The 24556-nt window shown below is 43.1% G+C and overlaps 1 protein-coding gene across 8 annotated transcripts in view; it reads left to right on the forward strand.

Moving 5' to 3' along the window:
• Positions 1 to 24556, forward strand: part of slc5a9 (solute carrier family 5 member 9) — a 51161-nt gene that overhangs the window by 7401 nt on the left and 19204 nt on the right. For 4 of the 8 annotated variants that reach the window (XM_023339431.1, XM_023339430.1, XM_023339426.1 and 1 more), the window contains 8 exons: positions 1341 to 1412; positions 13767 to 13871; positions 17571 to 17735; positions 17833 to 17938; positions 19597 to 19677; positions 19860 to 20065; positions 22087 to 22222; positions 22466 to 22573. In XM_023339431.1, coding sequence (XP_023195199.1) covers positions 1398 to 1412; positions 13767 to 13871; positions 17571 to 17735; positions 17833 to 17938; positions 19597 to 19677; positions 19860 to 20065; positions 22087 to 22222; positions 22466 to 22573 — 922 coding nt within the window. In that variant the 5' untranslated portion in view covers positions 1341 to 1397. The remainder of the gene's footprint in view (positions 1 to 1340; positions 1413 to 13766; positions 13872 to 17570; positions 17736 to 17832; positions 17939 to 19596; positions 19678 to 19859; positions 20066 to 22086; positions 22223 to 22465; positions 22574 to 24556) is intronic. The other 4 variants (XM_023339429.1, XM_023339427.1, XM_023339432.1 and 1 more) reach the window with 3 other exon arrangements.

The raw sequence follows: 24556 nt of genomic DNA on the forward strand, positions 1-24556 counted from the left end.
TAAAATGATAGCTGCACAAATGAAAATCTTTGCTGCACAATCCAGCACAAATGTAGCCGAGTTGATTGACACCCATTTCGTCTGATTTGAAGAAGGTGGGGGGGCTGGTTGACCTTTTGACCTTTACCCTTTCCTTAATATCTTCAAAACCGAAGCAGCACAAACAAAAATTTTTGCTGCACAAACGTAGCCGAGTTGATTGACACCCATTTCGTCTGATTTGAAGAAGGTGGGGGGCTGGTTGACCTTTGATGACCTCTAAAAACATTTCTTTATATCTTTAAAATGATAGCGGCACAAACGAAAATTTTTGCTGCACAAACCAGCACAAACGTAGCCTAGTTGATTGACACCAATTTTGTCTAATTTGAAGAAGGTGGGGGGGCCAACTTCACTCAGGTCTGATGTATATCGGAGCAGCAACGACGATCTACCGTAACACACCACACAATCTTAGAAAGACCAACGTTTTAAGATTGTCGTAAGGGGAAAAATAGGAGCAAAAATCATGTAGTGTGAACTATTGCATCAGGTAGTCGATGTGCCCATCTTCTCTATTTAAATCTAATTATTACTGAAGGGCAACATAATATACAGACTTCATAATCTGCACTCTTTTGGTTGAATGCAGTATTTATTTCCACTTTGGCTTTATGTTGTTTAGTTTTTTTTCAAGTGAGTTTTTTGTTAATGGAGACTGAGAATCCATTTTATTTTTGTTTTTGGTTGTTTTGTTTATTTTGTTTATCAGCTCCAGTGTTTAGTGTTCTTTTGAAAATAAAGTGTATCTATCTTTGGCAAGAAATCGCATGCATTATTACGTCATTTTCAGTGTAAAAAGGTCTTCAAACAATATTATTGTTTATCGCAATAATTTTTGAGACAATTAATTGTTCAACAAAATTTGTTATCGTGACAGGCCTAGCTGCGTTACTGTTAGCATCCACACTTACTTCCACAAACTCTGAGCACTACTTCTTTTTTTATGGAATGGCAGTTGGCAAAACACTGAGAACGCTCTCTATGGTTTTAGAGAGGTTTTAGAGAGGGCGCACATTATTGCGACCTGTACTGCGTATGCGGGGCACTTTCAGGTTGTTTGTAGTTCACATTGGAAATCACATGGACGTTGCATATATTTGGAAGTATGAAAGGCCACGGCACGATTTGACAAAAAAATCGAAATTGGGTCACTTCAGCGTGCAGTGTGAACATAGCCTATTTTCTCTCCATATGCCCCCCGTCTCACAACCCACTTCCTGTCTGACCACTCTCAAATAAAGGCCACTAGAACTGGAAAAATGTATTACTAATCTAATGTATATCTCTTTGTTCAACAGTCATCAGTGCGAGCTAATCGGACCACTGTGGGGGGGTATTTTTTGGCTGGTCGTTCCATGACATGGTGGCCAGTAAGTACAAACATTTTAATGCAGAGGTAGTAATTGTTCCTTTCTGGCTTGCTAATATTGTAAAGAAGTTGAAAACATGGAAGTTTCTATTTTCCTGTTCTGCTTATGATATTAAATACAAGTATTATTTTTGGCCGGAGAAAGCACTTTCACGGTTGCTTTCTTCTGCCTCCCCCTCGAAGCATTCATTCTCTTGTTGTTCCTCTTCCTCTGAGTCGCTGATGTCCTCATACTGCGGCTGCCGAAGGGGTTCCCTGTCGGGGGAGGTCAGCAGCTGAATTTTAACTGGTCTCATCGATTCGTTTTCTTCGTCGGCTGATCGTTCATTTTTCACTTTGTCCAAATTGGGTTTTTTCTGCTTGTTGTCATACTACTCACACAACTTCTTTGATGTATCTTGTTGCATCAGGCTCCAGTCTTGCTGACGATGTCTTTAGCTTGATCTTGTTCTCAGGGGGCAAGCTGTCGACACGTCGTTACTCCTCTATTTTAGCTGCCATTCGCAGCTCTCGAACTCTCTGGAGTTGGTGCTGGAGGGGGTCAACAACAATCACCACCTCTCTGAACACGAAGAGATGACTGTTGTTCTTGGCTAAAGTCACCACTCCATTCTCTGCCATGGAGTGGGCGGTGTCCCCTGGCAGATCAGGTGATCTCAGTCCTTGTACACTCACCACTGCTTGTCTCATGCCTTCGTTGTTGGCGGCCACAAGTCCCCGTTCCAGATCTTTATTCGGTAGTCTTCAACGTCATCACCCTTCTTGTAGGTGTTGATCGGGACCAGGACCACCACGCAGTAGGGGAGATTGTAGCCATTTATCATAATTACATCTCCGCTAGTCACTTCACTGTTGGTGGCCCTCAGTAATTTTGCATCTTGTTGGTAACCTTGTCCGGCCGTAGCATTAAGGTCAGCTCTGAAGTTACAGTTGTGGATCTTGTATCTGTCATCGGTGAACAGTATCAGGCCATCATCTTCAATGTCCCGAGGCTCTCCAATAAACAGATGAACCTCAAGTCCGGTCTGCATTTTAACACAGATGGCCTCTGGTGGTAGCGGTGCCAATTCTCGAGCCATCTTTCGGATGCTTGATTTTTGGGTCACTTTTCTGGTTCTGCCGGTTCTCCATACTTCTTCACCTGAGTCGTTTCTTTTGTCGTCTGAGCTGCTCCTAGGCGGATGTCGTAGGGGAGCCAGCTGGTTCCTCTCTGTGCTGTGGACCGTTGGGTGGAACTCAGACCGTTGGATTTGCTGAGAGGACCATTTCTCGGCTGCTTCCTTCAGCTGCTGCTCCGTGATCGGATGATGGGGTGCTCCCTCGGCTTCCTGTCCGGGTGTTCTCAGGGAGCTTTCTCGGTTTTGTGATGGATCTGGTCAAATCTCTCTTTCTTTGTTGCTGTCTTCAGTTAGGTCTATTGTCTCCGTAGCCAACAGCCTCTGCTCATCTTGGGGTGTTTGGGGCCTGCTAGGGTGCTGGGACGGGATTTCGGCCACATCTGAGTCCTCATGATCCACTCTCGGTTCTGTTGCTTGTTCTTGCTCTTTGCTCTTCTTGCCTTGGAGTTGCCAGACAAAAGATGGGGGACAGGGCTCAGCAGGCATAAATGCTGATTGGACTGAACCACTAGTTCCTGCTGGCAGGGGGAATTTGTAATTTCTTTGTTTAGATATGTTTTGTATTTAAGTAAATATTAGTTTTTAAAGTTTAATATTTCTGATTTTCAATTTTGGGTCTTTAGTTTAGCCAAACTTAGCTGTACTGTTACTTGTTTTTGTGTTATTTATAATTGTATTCTGTTTAGTTACCCCTCTTGTGTCTTAATTGGTCTGATCAGCCAGTATATAAACCCCTGTGTGTCATTTCTTTATTAGGTCAGTTATGTTTGTTGTGCAGCCAGTTTGTTTACATTTTTTGAGTTTAGTTTTGTTTCTTTGACCTCTTTTATGAGCTCAGTTTATCTTTTGTCAATTATAATCTTTGGGTTAAAATAAAAAACCCTATTTTTCTAATATGTCTTGTGACTCCTCCTGTTTTTAACTCGGTCCATCACAAAGCTGCTTCAGCGCTCCAGTACATTCAGTGTAATGATAGGTTCCTCTGGCATTCAAGTCCACCAGGATCCCATCTATCCCAGCCGCCGTGGTAGCTGTCTTTACTATGCTGTCATACTTCTCAGAGGGTTTGTAGATGGTGATCACTTTACCGCCCGTCCAGTTCTCGAGTAGATCAGCCAGCCACTCCAGCTATGCCTTAATTTCACTCTTTTTGCTGACTTCCACTGGGCACCGAACAACACCTAGATGGGCGCCGCCCTGGTATCTGGAACAGTAGTAGATGCCTCGATCTTTCACTAAGACAGTCATCGCTGCTCGTAGGTTCTCTTTGTTGTCGGTGAAGTGACAATCGAAAAACGTGCATTGAGTCACTGGTGTCTAGGAGTCAAGTCCTTCTCCAAGTTGTATCAACTTCACTATAGACGCCTGTAGTACTGATGTGGAGAGAACGGACTGTTCTCCCCCTCCACGCCGACCGCGACCTTCATGGTTGGAGCCATTATCTTGTGGGATTGCTTGCATTTGTTTGACATATGAGTATGCTTCTTCTCCGATACTCATATCTGCCTTTGTCTACGAGTTGCCTGTCCCCAAAGCCTCTTGTAACATTCTTGAGTAGGGATGGGTTCAGATTGCTTTGGCTACTGGCTTCACGGTCTAGATCTGGTCAATTATCCTCAGTAAAAGCTTTTCCTCACCTGTACACCATACAGTTACTCCAAGGGTTGTGACTGATGGCCTTATCAGTCACCACCAACTCTACTTTCTTAGAGTTGCCACACTGAGCTATTCAGAATCACACTCTTGTTTTTATACAATTAGAACATAGGGTCTTCCTACCCTTATTTGGAAACGCCCCATGTTGGGCGCCACAAATGTTATTGCACAATAGCCAGCCCAGCCCTAAACCTCACAACTACCATGGACTGACTACTGACCAGCTCTCCATCTAACGGGCCTGGAAAATCTCTAAACCTTCGAGTCTTATCCTAAGACAGGTCTAGGAGAGATAATCTGTCTAAGCTGGTGTCGAGAGAGACTCATTTAGCCTTTAACTACCTACATTCCAAGAGTTATGACCTTTTTCAGTTAAGAAGCAATCAGCTGAGTAGCCCTCACAACTTCATTAACCACTCTTGTTAACAGTAGCTCCAGGGTCATTATTTTACTAATATACTCACTAATCTACTGAGCGAGGCTTTGGGGAGCAGTTCAACTCATACCCAGTTGATGGATGATCTTGGCAACAGAAACTTTGATGTCCATGGTTAGAGTCTTTGTACGGCAAAATCCTCTTCTGAATAGAAGCAAAGCAGAACTGGTTGCTGTCTTCCGAACACTCAGATTTTCATCACTTAGTGACCTATGTCAATTCACCAAGTCTATTGCAGTAGCCTTGAGATCCTTGGGTTGAGCACAGAGCGGCGGTTGTATCAGGAACCAGGGTTGAGGGTCAATGGGTCTTGTCCCTGCTAGCAGTGCGAAGTCTTCACTTCTCTGTGGTTCCAGGATGCGGTCCTCTGCTGGTCTTCTGTCTGCATCTTCTTGTTGGCTTGACTTCAGCACCGGGGACTAAGAACACTTGTTCTTGTTCCTATTTTCATGGGTTTATATACTCTCTCACCCCATGGTTGTGTATGGGGTAGCCTATGTGACTTCTCGAATGTTTGATGACTTCTCGGAAAGTACCAACCCTTTCCCTATCAGTCAACACCTCGTTCACTTCTCCTTTTTTGTTGTTTGTCCACTGACCATCTGGATTTGCTTCTCTAATCTGGTTTCAGAGAAAACATTCCAGTTCCTTCTTTGGAATTCCCTTATCTTCCCGCTCAGCTCAGACCCTTCACTGGTCCTGACTTCCACTCTAATTATAACTCAGTCTGATAACAGCATCTCACCATGCTTTACACAATGTATTATTACTTCAGTCACAATTCTGTATGCTGTATGATCATCATAAATCATCAAACATAATCATCTTTCTGATTTAATTCTTCAAACATAACTTCTGTTAATGATCATCTGAGTTTAAGTCTATTCACCATGTTATTCATTTCTTGATCTGCTTCTCATTACATCAACTCTTTGTATAATCATTAGTAAATCAAAATACAAAAATCCTTATTTTATAATCATTAACAAATCAAAATACAAGATTATTTATGTCTCTCAGGCTTTTATGATCTGTTTTCTGCATTTACGTGGAAAGATCTCACCACTCTATACCAGTTTTCACGACAAGGTCTAGCCATGTGGGGCCTCAGTGAATCAGAGAGTAGTTACCTGATCTACTCTATTGAGAGTAGATCAACATGGGTTACATCCATATTGATCTTGAGCTCCCTAGGCAATCAAAGTCCAAAAAACTGAAGTCGGTCCCTGTTCTTGCCTTGGTGTGTCTTGACCCACATTGTTCCATGAATGTAGCAGTCTTGGTTGGCACAAATGTCAAAGGGATTCAATCCATCAACTCAAACCCAGAAGCAGAAGGCTCTGAGCACGTCTACTCAGCCAGAGTCCAAGAGCTGGAACAAAGTTCTTTATCTGCCCACAAACCACAGCTCCCAAAAGATATTAAAGACTCACCTGTGGCTGATGTAAAGTGGACAGGGCCAGGCCCATTATCCATTCCTGCTGGCACAGAGCACATTGCCATTTGTAAAGTCAAAGAGAATCGAGAGGTAGGAGACGGCATTACTAATAACTGAACGTGTTGCCTCACCTGCTCTTCCACCAAGTGTATTGGTCCAGCTCACAGTACTGTTCTCTAAAATGCTAGATAAGAACAGTTTTTTGGTGCTGCTTCAAAACGAGTCATTAAACCAGACAGCTATTCTTGTGGGCACCATTATTGCTCACTTGTATGCAGCTGACATGGTGATGGATGCCCCAGGAACGAAGGTCAATACTGTTCCCCTCATTGACCCTTCTTTCTTCCACTTTGGTGATGGCTCAATAAGCAAAGAAAGACTGCAGCACAAGCTGACACAACATTGCAATGTATTCTCAACTGATGAATGGGATGTAGGTTTGGCCAAAGGTGTGGACCATCATATCCGCCTAACTGACAATACACCCTTCCGGGAGCGTTCTCGCCGCATAGCTTCAGCGGATTTGGATGACCTCAGGCGTCGCCTTCAAGGGCTGCTTGCAGCAGGCATCATAAAGGAATCAAGAAGTCCCTATGCTTCACTTATTGTGAAAAGAATGCAAAAAGAATGGTCAACTACGGATGTGTGTCGACTACAGAACCTTAAATCGTAGAACCATCCCAGACCAGTACACTGAGCCACAAATTAATGATGCATTAGACTGTTTGATGGGCAGTAAGTGGCTTTCTGTATTAGACCTGCCCAGAGGCTACTATCGGATCCCTATGGCTGATGAGGACAAGGAAAAAACATAGATGCCAGTTTGCATGGCCTGGGTGCGGTCCTGAATCAAGAACACCCTGAAGGATTGAGATCTGTGGTTTTTGCAAGCCAGAAGCTTAGTGCATCTGAAAAAAACTATCCGGTGCACCAGCTTGAGTTTTTGGCTCTATAGTGGGCTGTGGCTGACAAATTCCATGACTATTTGTATGGAGCTCAGTTTAAAGTGCAAACGGATAACAATCCTTTAACACATATTCTCACTACAGATAGGCTCAATGCCACTGGTCATCGCTGGCTCTCTGCCCTCTCCACATATAATTTCACATTGCAATACAGGTTAGGGGCTCACAACATCGACACTGATGCGCTATCACGAAACTCCTTACCTGTGTAAGATAAAGACTAGCAAATTGTGCCGCCTGATAGCGTCAAAGCGTTGTGTAAGCAGATCAATACACAGAAAGTTTGTGATGAGACAATCACAATAGCAGAGTCTCTAGGAAATTCCCCTGACGACATATGTGCCTGCTATGCTTATCCAGTTCACCTCGATCTGGGTTGTTTGATGCGACTTAGCCACAACGACATTATCCAAGCCTTGGATGCAGACCTGGCGATCGCTCCCATTAAGCAGTCACTTTGCCAGGGTACACCATTCTCACCAGGGCATAACACTATGGCTAATTTACTAAACAGAGAGACGTTTAGTAAATTAGTGATGAAGTGATGAAGATGGCGGCACCCAAAATGGCTGCGGCTGCATGGGCTCTCGACAACTTGCGAATATTTGACCAAAATACGCCACCGAAAACACTACAAACTTTGCATCCACTCAGTAAGTTAGCATATGATAGCCAGCGTCTGCTGGAATTATGATCATCAAGTGATTTTGGACTCATAAATACAACTACTCTGGAGTGTTTACGTGATCTCGGAGTGCTACGGAAGCAAGACCCAGCGGCCCGCAGCGCAGTGGACTCGCCTAGCAGCACTAGCCGGAGGAGGAGAAAGCGAAGGCGCTGCGACCGGCAGCGGAAGCGCGGCTGTCGAAGTGGACTAACAGCTAAGCTAAACGCTAACCCCCACATATCACCGCTTCCGTCCATCTTCCTCTCCCAATGTCCGCACTCTGGACAACAAAATAGACCATCTGCAACTAGAACTGTCTTCAAAGAGAGAGTTGAGGAACTGCTGCGCTCTTATTCTGACGGAGACATGGCTCAACTCGTCCATACCGGACAACGTTGTTAGCCTGGAGGGGCTCGCTACATTCCACGCAGACAGGAGCAGCGCTCTCAGCGGTAAAACCCGAGGAGGGGGGCTGTGTATTTACATCAACAATAACTGGTGTAAAAATGCCATGAATGTCACCAGTTACTGCTCCCCGGACATCGAGCTTCTGACTGTTAACTGCAGACCATTCTACCTGCCCAGGGAGTTTACTGTTGTTAGCATCACTGATTTTAACCAGGCCAACATGAAGACTGTTTTCCCTCACTTCAACCAGTATGTGGATTTTCCAACCAGGGGAGGAAATACTCTAGACTTGGCCTACACCAACATCAAAGAAGCATTCAGAGCAGCCCCCCGCCCCCACCTTGGCTCTTCAGACCACCTATCTCACAGGTGTCAAACTCCAGTCCTCGAGGGCCGCAGTCCTGCAGTTTTTAGATGTGCCACAGCTACAAAACACTGAAATGAAATGTCTTAATTACCTCCACCTTGTGTAGATCAGTTCTCCCAGCCTTGCTAATGACCTAATTATTCTATTCAGGTGTGGTGCAGCAGAGGCACATCTAAAAGTTGCAGGACAGTGGCCCTCGAGGACTGGAGTTTGACACCCCTGACCTATCTGTTATGCTAATTCCTGCATACAAGCCCCTGCTGATCAGAACAAAACCTACAGTGAGGCAGGTGAGAGTGTGGACTGAGGGGGCCATGGAGGCACTTCAGGATTGTTTTGAGTGCTCTGACTGGGAGATGTTCAAGGCAGCAGCCACTTACAACACCCAGATCAACATCGATGAGTACGCCATGACTGTGTCAGCCTACATCAACAAGTGCACAGAGGACGTCAGCATCACTAAGAACATTATCACCCGGGCCAACCAAAAACCCTGGATGACTAAGGAGGTACGGGAAATGCTAAAAGCACGGAACTCAGCCTTCAATCTGGCGACAAGGAGGCACTGAGGACAGCGAGAGCCAACTTGAACCGTGCTATGAGGTTAGCAAAGCAAACCCAAAGTCGGAAAATACAGGAGTTCTTCCACGACACCAGCAACACCAGGAGTATGTGGCAAGGCATAAAGGCGATCACAGATTACAATCCATCCTCCCCCCCAGTGGGTGAAATTGATGCTGACTTGCTAAATGGACTCAATAACTTCTTTGGGAGGTTCGAGGCACTGAACAGTACTCCGGCAAAGAAAACTGTTCCCCACCAGGAAGAGGAGGCACTCTGCCTGGACATAGCTGATGTGTTGAAGACTCTGAAAAGAGTCAACCCACGGAAGGCCCCAGGCCCCGACAACATACCTGGGCGGGTGTTCAGGGAATGCGCAGGTCAGCTGGCTGGTGTCCTAACAGACATTTTTAACACCTCACTGGACCAAGCCACAGTGCCAGCCTGTCTCAAAACTGCCTCCATCATTCCGGTGCCAAAGAAACCTCAAGTCACCTCTTTCAACGATTACCGGCCTGTGGCACTGACTCCCATCATGATGAAGTGCTTTGAAAGGCTGGTAAAAGAACACATCGTCTCCAGACTCCCCCCCACATTCGACCCATTCCAGTTTGCCTACCGCCGAAACCGCTCCACTGAGGATGCTATCTCCTCCGCCCTACACCTGAACCTGGCTCACCTGGAGGAGAAGAACACTCATGTGCGGATGTTGTTCCTGGACTTCAGCTCAGCGTTCAACACAATCATCCCACATCATCTGGTAGGAAAACTGGGACACCTGGGCTTCAGCACCCCCCTGCGCAACTGGCTGCTAGACTTCCTCACCGACAGACCTCAGTCAGTCCGGATCGGACAACACACCTCCGATGTCATCACCCTCAGCACAGGCTCCCTCTCAGGGCTGCGTCCTGAGCCCTCTGCTGTTCACTCTGATGACACACGACTGCGTCCCCAGGTTCGCCACCAACCACATCGTGAAGTTCGCGGACGACACAACGGTGGTGGGCCTCATCAGAGACGACAACGACCTGGACTACAGAGAGGAGGTGGAGCAGCTGGTGGACTGGTGCAGAGACAACAGCCTGATCCTGAACGTTGACAAGACGAAGGAGATGATCGTCGACTTCAGGAAGAACCGGCCCAGCCATGCTCCACCGCTCATCAACAGCTCGGCTGTGGAGGTGGTCAGCAGCACCAAATTCCTGGGGGTGCACATCACAAACGATCTCACCTGGACTGGGAACACCACGTCTCTGGTCAAGAGGGCACAGAAACGCTTGTATTTCCTGCGGAGGATTAGAAGAGCACACCTGCTCCCGCCCATCCTCAAGACGTTCTACAGAAGCACCATAGAGAGCATTCTGACCAGCTGCCTCTCTGTGTGGTGTGGAGGCTGCAGCGCCTCCGACTGGAAGAACGTGAGGAGAGTGGTGCGGACAGCAGAGAGGATCATTGGGGCCCCCCTTCCCTCCATTCAGGACATTTCATCCCAGCGCTGCGTGTCCTGAGGCCGAAACATCATCAGTGACCCCTCACACCCCCACCATGGACTGTTCTCCCTGCTGCCCTCTGGAAAGAGGTTCCGCAGCATCCGGTGCAGGTCCATCAGGTTCCGAAACAGCTTTTTCCCACTTGCCATCAGACTGCTGAACTCTTAACTGGACTGCACTCAAAAACTGGTCTCCACTTCATACTTTGCACATATATATAGCTAAGTAACTTCCATTTTACTGTCAGTCCTGCACTTTATATTTTATATTCATATTTATATTCATATTTTATACTGTATTTTATTTTATTCTGGAGTAACCTCACAACATTGGAACCTCAAAACACTGTCCTGAGCCGTATGCAACGAAATTTCGTTCTGTATACACCCTGTGCATGCAAAATGACAATAAAGTCAGTCTAAGTCTAAGTCTAAGTATGCTGGTCATGAAAAGTTAAGAGACCCACTGGAGATGAAATTCATCAGATAGTGCTCCCTAACGAACATGTCTCCATGGTGTTAAAATCACTCCATGATGACACCTGGACACCTGGGGGTAGAAAAAACTCATCCGTGACAAGTTCTATTGGCCCAAGATGGGAGCTGAGGTTGAGCAATATGTAAAAAACTGTGGAAAATATATCACTCGTAAAGCACTTCCGCAGCAAGCTGCTCCCTTAAAACAGATAACTAGTCAAGGCCCTCTTGACCTTGTGTGCATCGATTTTCTGTCACTTGAGTCAGACTCGCAGGGGTTTTCTAACATCTTAGTTTTGACAGATCATTTTACGGGGTATGCCCAAGCCTTCCCAGCTAAGGATCAAATGGCTGCCACGGTGGCAAAGATCCTTTGTGAGCGTTATAGATGCTCAGGATCCGTAAGTCAAGGACATCTCCCTATCATCCACAAGGAGATCCCCAGCCCGAAAGATTCAACCGTAGACTTCTGTCGATGCTTGGAACCCTTGATCCAAAGTGAAAGAACAAGTGGAGTCAAAAGATAAGTCAGTTGGTTCACGCCTACAACTGCACTCAAAATGAGGCAACAGGGTACTTGCCCTACTTGTTAATGTTTGGACGAGAAGCCTGGATACTAATAGACATATGCTTCCATGTGTCAGATGAAAGTCAAGTCTGTCTCCTATTATCAGTATGTCTCCAAGCTAAAGAAAGATCTCGAGAAAGCCTACGACTTGGCGACAGAGACGGCTGACAATTTCCATAAATGGAATAAGGCAGCTCACAATAAGCATGTGAGAGAACATGTTCTGGAAAAAGGTGACAGAGTTTTACTGAAAAACTTTGGTGTTACAGGAAAACAAAAGTTGAAAGCCAAATGGAGACCTATCTTATTGTGGATAAATCTCCCTGTTTACAAGATTAAACCTGAACGAGGTGTGGGTGCAGAGAAGACAGTTCATCGGAATCATTTGTTGCCTATCGGACGGACACCTTGTGAGACTTCCATTGGATGACAGTGAGACAGTATCACCGGAAAGATGCATAACAAGAGCACAACAACAAAGGGCAAGTGGACTTCTAAAGTCTTCCAACAATAAAGAAGAAATGTACTCAGAATCAAAGTATGAGGAAGTATACTTATACTTACTATTGGGAGTCGACTTGGACAGACTACTAACTCATCCAGAGTTGTCCAACAGAATGTCTGGGCTCACTACCAGTGAAACTGACCAACCAAGATTTGGGAGAATTGGAGCCAGTTCCTAGTACCTATTCAGACATTACCGCTATTCCTGATCCAGCCCTTGATGATCCAGTGGGGGAAACAGAACTCAACCCACCACAAATCCCTGCTGAGAGATCAAGGAGAATCGCCCAATCTATAGTTCAGTTGAGCTATGATGAACTCAGCAAGCCTTCTGACCAGCCGGTGACAGTCTTCAGCCATGGAGTGTTGGTGGGAAGTGGAACCTACCGAGTCACCAGAAGCCAGTTTTGCCATACCTTCTGATGCCACCCCATGGCCATGTGTGAAACATGTTTTAGGTTAAGTTCTCACTAAAACTGTCCTCTATTAGTTGTCTAACTTTTATTTTGATGAGGACATCAAAATTTTCAAAGCCCGGAGCGTCACTCGTGATTGGTTGAGAGAAGAGGAGGAGAACCGTGATGGTGGAGAACGAAGGGTGAGACAAGTGGACAAGAAGTGAAGAAATACAGACCCTGGGGGAGAGAAAAGTGGACAAAAGCACGAGCACAAGGGAGAGGACGAAATTCGGGAGATGTTGGAGGAGCTTGGTCGACGCGAGAGGGACGGGACGAGAGGAGAGGAGACGGACACAAGTAGTCATGACGAGCTTTGAGCTGAGCTAAGTGAGCTAACAGCTTCAGCCTCACATGTACTGCTGTGTTCAATGGAAGTCGGGAGATGAGGACGAGTGAATTGCAATGCTCTCAATGTTTTCCTCTGGGATTTCAACTCCTCGTTTTTTCTAACAGGCCTGCAACATTTTTCACACTCTCCTGAAGGTCGTGAGTAACAGACTGACTGGGTTACATTTGTTTAGGACTGTATATTGATATAATTGGACATCTTTCTTTGTGCCCTGGTTCGGGGGAAAAAGGTGGCCATTAATATTTTATTTGTTCTGCCTTATGTAAAGAGGTATATGTTCTTTAGATATTATTGAAGGGTCTTTCAACTATAAAGTTACAGTGGTGACTAAATGATAGGTTTTCTGTCAATTTAGTTTAATAAAGTTAGGCTGAATCATTTTTGCCTAAAATTCTAATGTTTCTCTGGGTCATATTTGTCATAAACTAGGTCATTGGTGCCGCACACATATTGGGGTACCGGATTGATATTTAACCCAAGCACCCTCCATTTTAGTTTTCTCGCATAGAATGGTTAAAGGTGCTACATTTGTATAGCACCTTTCAGCTACAAGACAGTTCAAAGTGCTTTACATAATTAAAAACACAAAAATACATAGTCATAGAATACACAGTCAACAATTGAAGCATTGCATTTTATCAAGAGTCAGCGTTACATATCAGAATATCAATTAAAGTTTTATTGATTATGTTTCAAATTTAAACATGTTCTACCTCCAGCAGAACCAAGTTTTCTCCAGGTTCTACTTAAAGGCTTGACATTGATTGTGCATGGAGAATATGTCCTCCACTAAAAAACAAAAGAAAATCCACTTGATTAGACTGGCAACCAATATATTCAATTAAGCTAACTAAAATGTTCTTGTTTCTCTCTATTATATGATTTTACTGACAGATTGGAGCCTCCCTGATGTCAAGTAATGTTGGCAGTGGTTTGTTCATTGGACTTGCAGGAACAGGAGCAGCTGGAGGCATTGCTGTGGGAGGATTTGAATGGAATGTAAGAATCACAACTCAGAAAACAAAGTAAATCGTCATATTAATCTATTCAACAATCACATTAAAAAAATTAATCAAAACAAACTGATAGTTAATCAGGAAATGTTATACAACAGAAAAGAGGCATCATGTTTATGGTTTCTGAGCCATATACTGTACATACATATATAGTCTATTCTCTGAGGGAGTCAGTGTAGAGACTTTAGAACTGGTGTGATGTGCCGGTTTGTCTCATCCCAAAGACTCTGCAAGATCCATATGGCCACTCAGCATGATGATGTATAGAATAGAATAGAATTACTTTATTCATCCCAGCAGGGAAATTATTTTGCAGTTACAGCAGCATAGAGACAAGACACACAACAACCACCACTGAGTAGCAATTGTAGACAAGATAAAATAAAAATAAAATATAACATGCTGTCAATATAAAAAGCAGCTTAGAGCAGTCCTTGCAAAGATTCAAAAATGCAGAAACAGTATGTATATGTAAATATATGTACAGCAAGTGTGCCACAATGCAGTTGTGCAAGATTGGACTGATTAGTGCAGAACCATGATTTAGCTTTATTGTACAGTGAGATGGCATGTGGCAGAAAGGATTTCCTGTATCTGTCCCTACGACAGCAGAGCTGGAGCAGTCTATGTGAGAAGGTGCTCCGCTGTCTGTCCACTATGTTGTGGATAGGGTGCTGTTTATTGTCCATAATAGACAGAACCTTCTTCAGTGTCTTCCTCTCCACCACAGTTTCCAGGGACTCCAGCCTTAGTCCCAGTACAGAGCCAGCTTTCCTGATGATTTTGTCTAGTCTATTAGAGTCGCTGGCTCTGATGCTGCTTCCCCAACACACAGCAGCAAAGAAGATGGCACCGGCAACAACACTGTGATAGAAGGTCTCCAACATCTTGCTGCACACATTGAAGGATCTCAGCTTCCTTAAAAAATAGAGTCTGCTCATCCCCTTCTTGCACACAGCGTCAGTGTTAGATGCCCAGTCCAGTCTGTTGCCGATTACAACTCCCAGGTATTTGTAATCCTCCACCTCCTCCACCACTTCCCCTTTGATCTTCAGTGGCCGTGAAGATGTCTTCTTCCTTCTGAAGTCAATCACCATCTCTCTGGTCTTACTAATGTTGAGCCTCAGGTGATCCTGCTCAGACCACTCCACAAAGCTGCCCACCAGTGTCCTGTACTCCCCCTCCCCTCCATCCCCTATACACCCGACAACCGCTGAGTCATCAGAAAACTTCTGTAGGTGACATGATTCAGAGTTGTACTGGAAATCAGTGGTGTACAAGGTGAAGAGAAAGGGAGAAAGCACAGTTCTCTGTGGAGCCCCTACGTCACTGACCACCACATCAGACAGGACACTGCCCAGACGGACAAACTGTGGCCTGCCTGTCAAGTACCCAGGAGATCACTGAGTTGTTGACACCCATCCTCCGCAGCTTCTCACCCAGCAGCAGAGGCTGGATGGTGTTGAAGGCACTGGAGAAATCAAAGAATGTGATTCTCATAGTGTCTCCTCCACCATCCAGGTGCGACAGTGCTCGTTGCAGCAGGAAGATGACGGCATCGTCAACTCCTAAGTGGGGCTGGTAGGCAAATTGCAGGGGGTCTAGAAACGTCCTCACCCGAGGCCTCAGCTGGGCCAGGACCAGTCTCTCCATGACCTTCATCACATGAGATGTGAGAGCAACTAGTCTGTAGTCCTCTGGGTCGGCTGGCCTTGGCTTCTTGGGAACAGGAACCACATGTGATGTCTTCCACCGCAGCGGGACTCTCTCCAGCCTCAAGCTGAGGTTGTACATGTGTGCCAGTACAGGGGACAGCTGGATGGAGCAGGTCTTCAAGATCCGTGGTGTAATGCCATCAGGTCCTGCAGCCTTCCCCTGGTATGATCGCTCCAACTGTCTCTTAACCTGGCCTGTAGTCACCGTTAGCTGGGGGTAGGTGTTGTTGTCTGCAGTGGAGATGGGGGAGGAGGGGGGGATGGGGGGCTGAAGGAGAGGTGGTGTGCTGGAGAATGCCGGTAGGTGGATTGAACGACTTGGGGCAGTGTGGATGTGTGGGGGGATGGTGGTGGTATGGGAGTAGCAGGAGTATTGCAATAGATTGAGTTTTGTCAGGAACAAATGACTGCCCAAAACAGTGCTGGACCCGTCTCTTCATTGTCATTATTCTGCAAGAGCACATCTCTCTGAAACGGATGGATTGGTTTTATATCAGGACCGACAGGTGATTCCTGCTGCACAGAAGGCTGAGGTTTTCGTCAGATATTCATAAAGGACACCAAGGACTAACAAGGTGCTGGGCATTCACTAGGATGGCAGTGTGGTGACGAATCATCAGTGCTGAGATTAAACAGAAGTGTCTTCATGCAAATTGTGCATTTAAAACAAACCAACCCAGAGGCGTCAACCTCCCCTTACAACAACCCTACCAAAGGGCCCCTGGCAGCACATAGCTGCAGATCTGTGTGAATTTGAGAGATAGAATTAACTCATTGTGATCTACTATTAATCCAGAGACATTGAAAAAGCTTGCCTACCTTCCATATCTAGCCATGATGTCATCAGTCAACTCAAGGGCATGGTTGTGAGGTTGGAAATTTCACTGGAACTGGTCAGTGATGATGCAGTTTTTGTCTAGGCCCTTTTACCCTCAGGCGAACGGGGCTGCCGAATGGGGCGGTTCAGACTGCTAAAAACATCTTGAAGCAGCCTAATCCACATCTTGCCCTGATGTGCTACAGAGCAACCCACCTCCAAGCCGACCCACAGCCTAGTGATTGACCAGATCAGATGCAGTCACCCAGTTCCCCTGTGGTACCGACCAGTAGCTTTCCATCTGAGGTCAGTTCTGACTCCACGGTCGGAAGCCCTGTTCAGAGACAGTTGTGCCCAGAGGTGGAGGGATCTATACCATTTAAAGGTTCACATGTTACATCCAGGGGAAGAGTAATCTGAATTCCTTTCAGATATAGAGACACTTAGTAACTCAAAGTCCTCTACTTCACATGTTTTAGTTCTAAATATTTCTAGGTTCAAAACCTGGAGTTCAAAAATTTATTAAGTTTACTCTACTTCTAAGTCTAGATTGACAAGGCATAATATTATTGCATGTTGCACTTTTTAAAATTTATGTATAAAGGTAATTTGATTTAGTTAAAAATTGGTAAATTGACATTTGAAATTAGTTACTTAGGAAATTTATTCATTTAATAAAAAACAAAACAATTATATACAAAAAAAATCTACAAATCAATAGAATGAAAGGTAGGGGCAGGTATAAGATTTTTTTCTTCTTCCTGCTAATGGTTAGGGTTAATAAATTACACTGGAACTCTACACGGACTCACATGTTATAGGTGTAAATAAAATGTTAAGTATGCATGTTTTGCTGCTGAAAGGGGAAGATGTAGTGATATGTCAAAAATAGGCTTCTGTAGCCCAGGGTGACTTATGAGCATGTGCTGTACATCCAAATACGCTATTAAAAAAAAAAAGCGGAGTTCTACAGGCTGCATGAGTTGTCCATGTTTACGTCTTCATAAAGATATCCGTCTATGACAGGTCTAATTGATTTAAAGTAAAAATTAGTCATGTTTGGAATAATCTATCTTTTACCTTTGGTATTGATTTGAGTTCATTGAATGCAGCAGTGATAAAACATATAAAAATTGTATTATCTTAATAGGCAGGATGGGTCCTGGTGGCTTTGGGTTGGATCTTTATCCCTGTCTACATCTCTGCTGGTGTGGTGACCATGCCTGAATACCTGGCCTTGCGTTTTGGAGGCCGTAGGATCCGCATATACATGTCTGTTTTATCCTTGATTCTCTACATCTTCACAAAAATATCAGTAAGACACAGCTGTTTACTTTATAGATGCTTACTTGGCTGACCTTTTGTCAGAAGTACAGTGCTGTAGTGTCTCTGATCATATGTGCGTTTGTCAGACAGATATGTTTTCAGGGGCGCTGTTCATCCAGGTGTCACTGGGCTGGAATCTCTATCTGTCTACAGCCATATTGTTGTTGGTTACAGCTGCTTACACTGTGGCAGGTACACGCACACGCCTACCCACGCACACACACACACACATAGATTAAGATGTCAATTTTAAGTTCTACTGTATGTCATGATGTTGGTTTTTGAAAAGTTGGACCCACAGTAGTAGCTGAGTTTGCAGATTTAATGGGAAAATTATGAAAATAAGAACAAAACCAAATCCAAAAACATCCTGCCAACAATCACAAGGAAACACAGAAAACCACAAAAGACTGACAGGAGCAGACATGAGGAGCTGATGAAAAATGGGAGAAAGTGAGAGGCTTAAATACTGTGAGGTAGAATGCTAGACAAAACCAGGGCTAACGAGCTAATTGATTCCAGCTGAGAGTGGTGAGCAGGAACCAGGCTGAGGGCGAAGGTGGCACAGGAAACTACATAGATATACACGGGAACACAAAAGTGTGAAGAACATAACATAAGGGAGCTGAAAAGAATTCTAACATTAAGCTAAAAGAAAACATAACATACTGTAGTAGAAAAAGACAAAGACAAGGGGAACTATGAAAGAACCAAAACAGAAACAAGGTTGCTCTAAAAATAATAACTAAGGAACACAGAGCTAAAGCAACTAGAAGGACTAAACAAAAAAAATAACCTACCTAGAATCATTAAAGAAAAATGGACATAATAGAAGAACACCCAAAGCAATGGTGGCCAAAGTGGGTGCTAGATCTCTGGCATCCTGCATGTTTTAGTTCTCTCCCTGATGGTAGGCCTTCCAACGAACCATCATTTTATCCAGGTGGGTTAAACCAGGTAGAGAACTAAAACATGCAGGAAGGAGGACCTCCAGGACCCACTTTGGTGCCCAAAATGGCACCAAAGTGGGTCCTTTTGACCAATTAGACTGAATTAGACAATTCAGTCTAATTGGAATTCAGTCAATTCCAATCAGACTGAATTGTCCAATTATAGACAATTCAGTCTAAGTGGAGTCTGACAAGTCAAGTTCTAATCCAATAATAAGCTCTTTACCAATATATACCTATACTTGTTTGGGAAAGTCAACAAATGGTTTGATCAAAATGCTAGTTTCAAACTAGAAACACTACGAGAGAGGCTGAAATAAGGAATAACTAGAAGGACTAAACAAATAAATAATCTAACCAGAATCACTAAAGAAAGATAGACATACACTCAGACCAATAGGAACAACTGAACCTAGGATAACAAATAACTAAGAAATAAACATAACTAGAAACACTATGAGGGTCGGAAATAAGGAGAAGAACAATACAAATCTAACCAAAATAAGTTACCTCAAATAACGAAACTGGAATAACCCTGAAAGGAAAAACTAAAATGAAACTGAAACACCCAAAAAGCAAAATCCCCAACCCAAAACACAGAGTCCTGACACTGTGGTTCAGTTTAGTCAATTACAATTCAGTCTAATTGGAGTCTGACAAGTCAAGTTCTAATAAGCTCTCTACCAATATATACCTATACTTGTTTGGGAAAGTCAACAAATGGCTTGATCAAAATGCAAGTATTCATCCACCTGCACAAGTTGACTCAACATAATTATTATTATTTACTGATCTTGGGGACCCAACTGCAATTGCTTTTGTATTGTTGAATAATGATTAAATTATTTTCACAAAATGTATTATTCAGTGCGATACAAACTCAAATCTGTATATCTGTAGGTGGTTTGGCAGCGGTCATCTACACTGATGCACTACAGACTTTGATCATGGTTGGTGGAGCCCTTTCGTTGATGTTTATGGGTAAGATGGGCACTGCTGCCTCTCACTACATGCTGTTTTTTATAATAATTATAGTGCGAAATAATACATGCAAAAGATGAGCACATTTATCTGAAGACATGGTAATTTTTAGAGAGTACTGTACAGTATGTGATTCAGAAAAGTTATTGTCTTTGTATGGCTTTGCTATCTGTATTTTTTAGCTTTCATTAAGGTGGGCTGGTATGAGGGCCTTGTGGATCGCTACATGTCAAGCTTTCCCACAGTGACAGTTGAAAACACGACCTGCCATATTCCTCGTCCAGATGCATTCCACATGTTCAGAGATCCTGTGTCAGGAGATTTACCTTGGCCAGGGTTAATTTTTGGCCTTACTGTGCTGGCTACATGGGTCTGGTGTACTGATCAGGTAACATAATCTACATTCCTACATAGCTGAAGTTCATAGAGATGTCTTGTTAAGGGACGCTTTAACAAGTAGCAGGTGAGGCATGATGGTTCTTGTAGGACCCAAACGCAGGAGACAGAGGCGTCCAGTGAATTAGAAGATTTAATAAAAGAATATGGAGAAACAAACCTACGAAAATCCAAGGGAGCCATGGCAAAAACACAAAAACAAAAATCTATGGAAAGAAAAGTAGCAGGGGTGAACACGAGAAGAACATGAGGCAGAACGAGAAACTGATGGGAGTAGATGTAATGGCTGAAAATGAGAAGCTTGAATACTGAGGAGATTGAATGCTGAACAAAAGAACTACGCTGATGAGTTATCTGATTGCAGGTGCAAGTAGAGGAAGTAGGAGGCAGACCGAGGAGAGGGCAAGAGAAAGTGACACAGGAGACAAGAGAGAGTACAGAGGGGATCAGAAAGTAAATCTAACACTGAAGATTTTTCAATTTCTTTTTTGTTTTTATGTTTCTTAATTTAATTATATTTCCTAATTTAATTAGTATTATGTTTCCCAATTTAATTAGGAAACATAATTAAATTAGAGCGACAGAGAATAATCAGACACAAGAAATTAACATAACAAGAATCACTAAGGAAGAATTAAAGTAAAAACAAGGCAGAACTATTAAGAAAAAAAAACAACTAAGGAACACCAAAAATGACAAAATTCAAAACCAAACAACCCCAGATCCTAACAGGTGGAAACTAAATCTGTATTCTCAAGGTCCCAACTTATAGATGAGTAATTTCCCCCCACTGACTTACAGTCACCTCATCCATCACTTGAAACATAGTATCTGTCAAAGCTCCCATTAACAAGCTGCCAAACGCCCTCACTCTGTTCTTTTACTGCTCTTTATATAAAGTCATATTATAATATATCTCTAACCAAAATTAACTTTTTTTTAACCTTATTTAATGAAGTAAATGACCTAACTGATTGAAATTAAATACGTAAGAAGTTTGAAACGATAAAGCATCTTAATAGCTGGCTCACTGTAGCTACGTTGTAATTTCATTAATACAGCTGTAATAACAATTGTGACAAAGCTTTCCGTAAAAAATGGAGTTCCTAACTAGCTTAATGTCTGAACTAGTTTTTGTTCAGCTTCTGATTGGTAGTCTGTTAAAGAAAGTGAGCAATCAGAGACTAGAAAAATAAATAAAATACTATTGATAACATCCATCCATCCATTTTCTAACACCCTTGTCCCTAGTGGGATCAGGAGGGGTGCTGGTGCCTATCTCCAGCTAATGTTCCGGACGAGAGGCGGGGTACAGCCTGGACAGGTCGCCAGTTTGTCGGAGGACAACACAGAGACAGACAGGACACTATTGATAACAACTTATTCATTAATAAAGTGAACTAGATCAGTGAAATAGATCAGGGACTACAATATGACATAAACCAAGGCTGAGGCAGCTGTTTAGTGCAAGTAGGAAAGTTTTTGACAATTTTTGAGAAAAATCTGCAGTGAACTCCCGGTTATGTAAAGTGTGGTGATTTGGTGATTTTTTGTCAATTTCCATAGTGGAAACTGGAGGGACTGATTGATATAATTTGGCAGTAAACAGATAAAAACTGCATTGACTTGATTGATAAAATATTATTTAAGCACACTTAGAGTTTAGTCTAGAATCTAGAGGGCCACATAAAAAGCTTTGGTGGGCCAGATTTGGCCCACCAAGAGGAAAGACAACATGAACACAGTGTTTAAACTAAGGTGTTTATTATAAGGTGGGGAGAAATCAGAACTGTGTGAAACATCTACTGTCTAAACTCTAAAAGACTGCTTTTTATTACATAGAAAAAGCAATAATAGAAATAAAAAGAGATTAAAAAGTTTAAAACCTCAACACGAGAATAAGTAATCAGAAGATCAATGAAGTAAGAAAATAAAAATCAGAAGTTTAATGATTGTTTGATGGTGAAAGAAATATGATTCTAACTTTATGCTGATGCATGTTTGAATGTGTAGGTCATTGTTCAGAGGTCACTGTCAGCCAAATCCTTGTCTCATGCCAAAGGAGGCAGCGTTTTGGGAGGGTACCTAAAACTGCTGCCCATGTTCTTCATTGTGATGCCTGGCATGGTAAGCCGAGCACTCTTCCCAGGTAATTCTGTGTGCTTCTCTGTGCTAAACTTTAATGCCATACACCTGTTTTCTTCTTCTAGTTAAGAAGACTTGACATTGGACAATTAGTTTTAGACATGAATGTGCTGGTAGTTACTCAAAGATGAAATTGGATTCCATCAGTGAAAGTGAAAGTTAATTTAGTTGGAAAAAACTACCTTTATCAATGTATTTATTTATTGTTCATGCAAATATCACAATATTTCCTCTTCTCTGTTGGTAGATGAGGTTGGATGTGTGGATCCAGCACTGTGTCAAAGAATATGTGGAGCATCCATTGGCTGCTCCAACATTGCTTACCCCAAACTAGTGGTAGAATTAATGCCTATTGGTGAGTCACAGAGAAACACAAGCACCCCAGATACTGTCTATGACTTCAACATGTCACTTAGTAACTGAAATAACTTAATTTTATCAAATGTTTTTGTGTTTAACAATCAAAGGTATAAAAAGTTAAGCAGCTAGAGAATCTGTATATGATTGTCAAGAGGAGGATGTGAGACATCAAACCCAATAATATACAGTAGATGACATAATGAATACTATTGAAGCCACCTGGGCCTCTATTACACCTCAGCAGAACCCCTGGCTCATTGTGGATAGGATTAACTCCATGCCGTGCCGCATGTTGCCAAGCTAACCCATTTAATACCAAGTTTTTCCCAGATATGAAAATATTCAGGTCAGATGTAATTGGTTGTCCTTTGAACTAACCAATAGTAAATACTTAAAAAATGTGGAAAATATATATGAAAAAGTGTGTTTTATGCCACCAATCACCATTGTGACTGGTGGCATAATATGTGGTGCTCTTACTAAGATGAGCAAAAAGTGCTTTACGTTAAATAATAACGATAATATGTAAACATTATTTCTTTATTTGAATATACCTTGGCAAAGCATTACTTTAGAGCAGGGGTCTCAAACTCCAGTCCTCGAGGGCCGCAGTCCTGCAACTTTTAGATGTGCCTCTTCTGCACCACACCTGAATAGAATAATTAGGTCATTAGTGAGGCTGGGAGAACTGATCTACACAAGCAGGAGGTAATTAAGCCATTTCATTCCAGCGTTTTTTGTACCTGTGGTACATCTAAAAACTGTAGGACAGCAGCCTTCAAGGACTGGAGTTTGAGACCCCTGCTTTAGAGCAACATTAGCACTACAAAGTTCACTTTCAAGTATTAGTATATTCTATACCAAGGTAAATTAGAGTTCTTGAGTGTTCATGCACGATTATATTGAACCTCAGCCAGCCATACTCTCATTACAGCAACATAGATGGATCATAAAGATGACACCTATGGTAGATACCTTCCTTTATATTATTGAAAATCATGAACATACTGTATATCTGTCAGTCACACTGTCATACAGAAAGACTATATGAACTTAGTCTGAAGATCTCCATTTCTGCTTTAACACACAAGTCAAATAATCAGATCATGAGCAGCAGAGGCGGGTCCAGAAAGGGGTTTGGGAGGGACATGTGATTGGTCCCCCTAGGTGCCCATCAAGATGACTGACATGTAACAGCACCAGTTCATTCCTGTACAGTATTTGGAATCATTGCAACCCACCCTAGTATGTAAAGAAGAAAAACAATGATAATTAAAGCTGCAAGCAGCATTGGGGTCCTCACAGCTCAGTGCTGCTCCGGCCTCATGGTGATCACGGGAGCAATGTCATCCACTCGCTGTCATCAAAGCTCTTGTGCTTTGGCGACAACGCAAGAGCTGCTAGGCGACACACATTGATGTGTTCAGCAGTGCTCCCTGATGATGCACAAAAAATCTGGTGCAGATTGGTTGATGTATTAAGGAGATGTAGCTTTTGTAATAACCTATTGGGCGCAGTGGAGTCAAATTACAATATAATGCTATTGGGCTCTTTAGAAGTTATCAAAGGTCAATCATAAGAAGTTTAGTGTGAGTAGGATGATTCATGTATGTTTTAGAAACAGCCATCCTAAACAGTCGTGTAGTTTGCTTTGCCTTGGGCCAAACCTGCTGCTGGACATTTGCACTTTAATTTCTTTCCTTTCTCAACAGGTTAAGCTGCATATTTGTCTATTTAAACCATGAAAAGTAGATTAACACAACTTGATCAAGCATTCTCTTTTGGCTTCCTCTGTGTAAGCAGTATGTACTGCAGAATTATTGAATGTGCTACAGAAGCCCAGCCACCATCAGTCAAATAATTCTGGCCTGACGCCGACAAAAAAAAAATCTTTTAACGAGTAATTTGATAATTTGATAAAACATTAGCAAGACTAAACATTCTGTATAGCTCTATTTATGATTTGTTAAAACAGTCA

This window comes from Xiphophorus maculatus, chromosome 9 (assembly GCF_002775205.1).
Source record: "Xiphophorus maculatus strain JP 163 A chromosome 9, X_maculatus-5.0-male, whole genome shotgun sequence".
Lineage (NCBI taxonomy): Eukaryota > Metazoa > Chordata > Actinopteri > Cyprinodontiformes > Poeciliidae > Xiphophorus > Xiphophorus maculatus.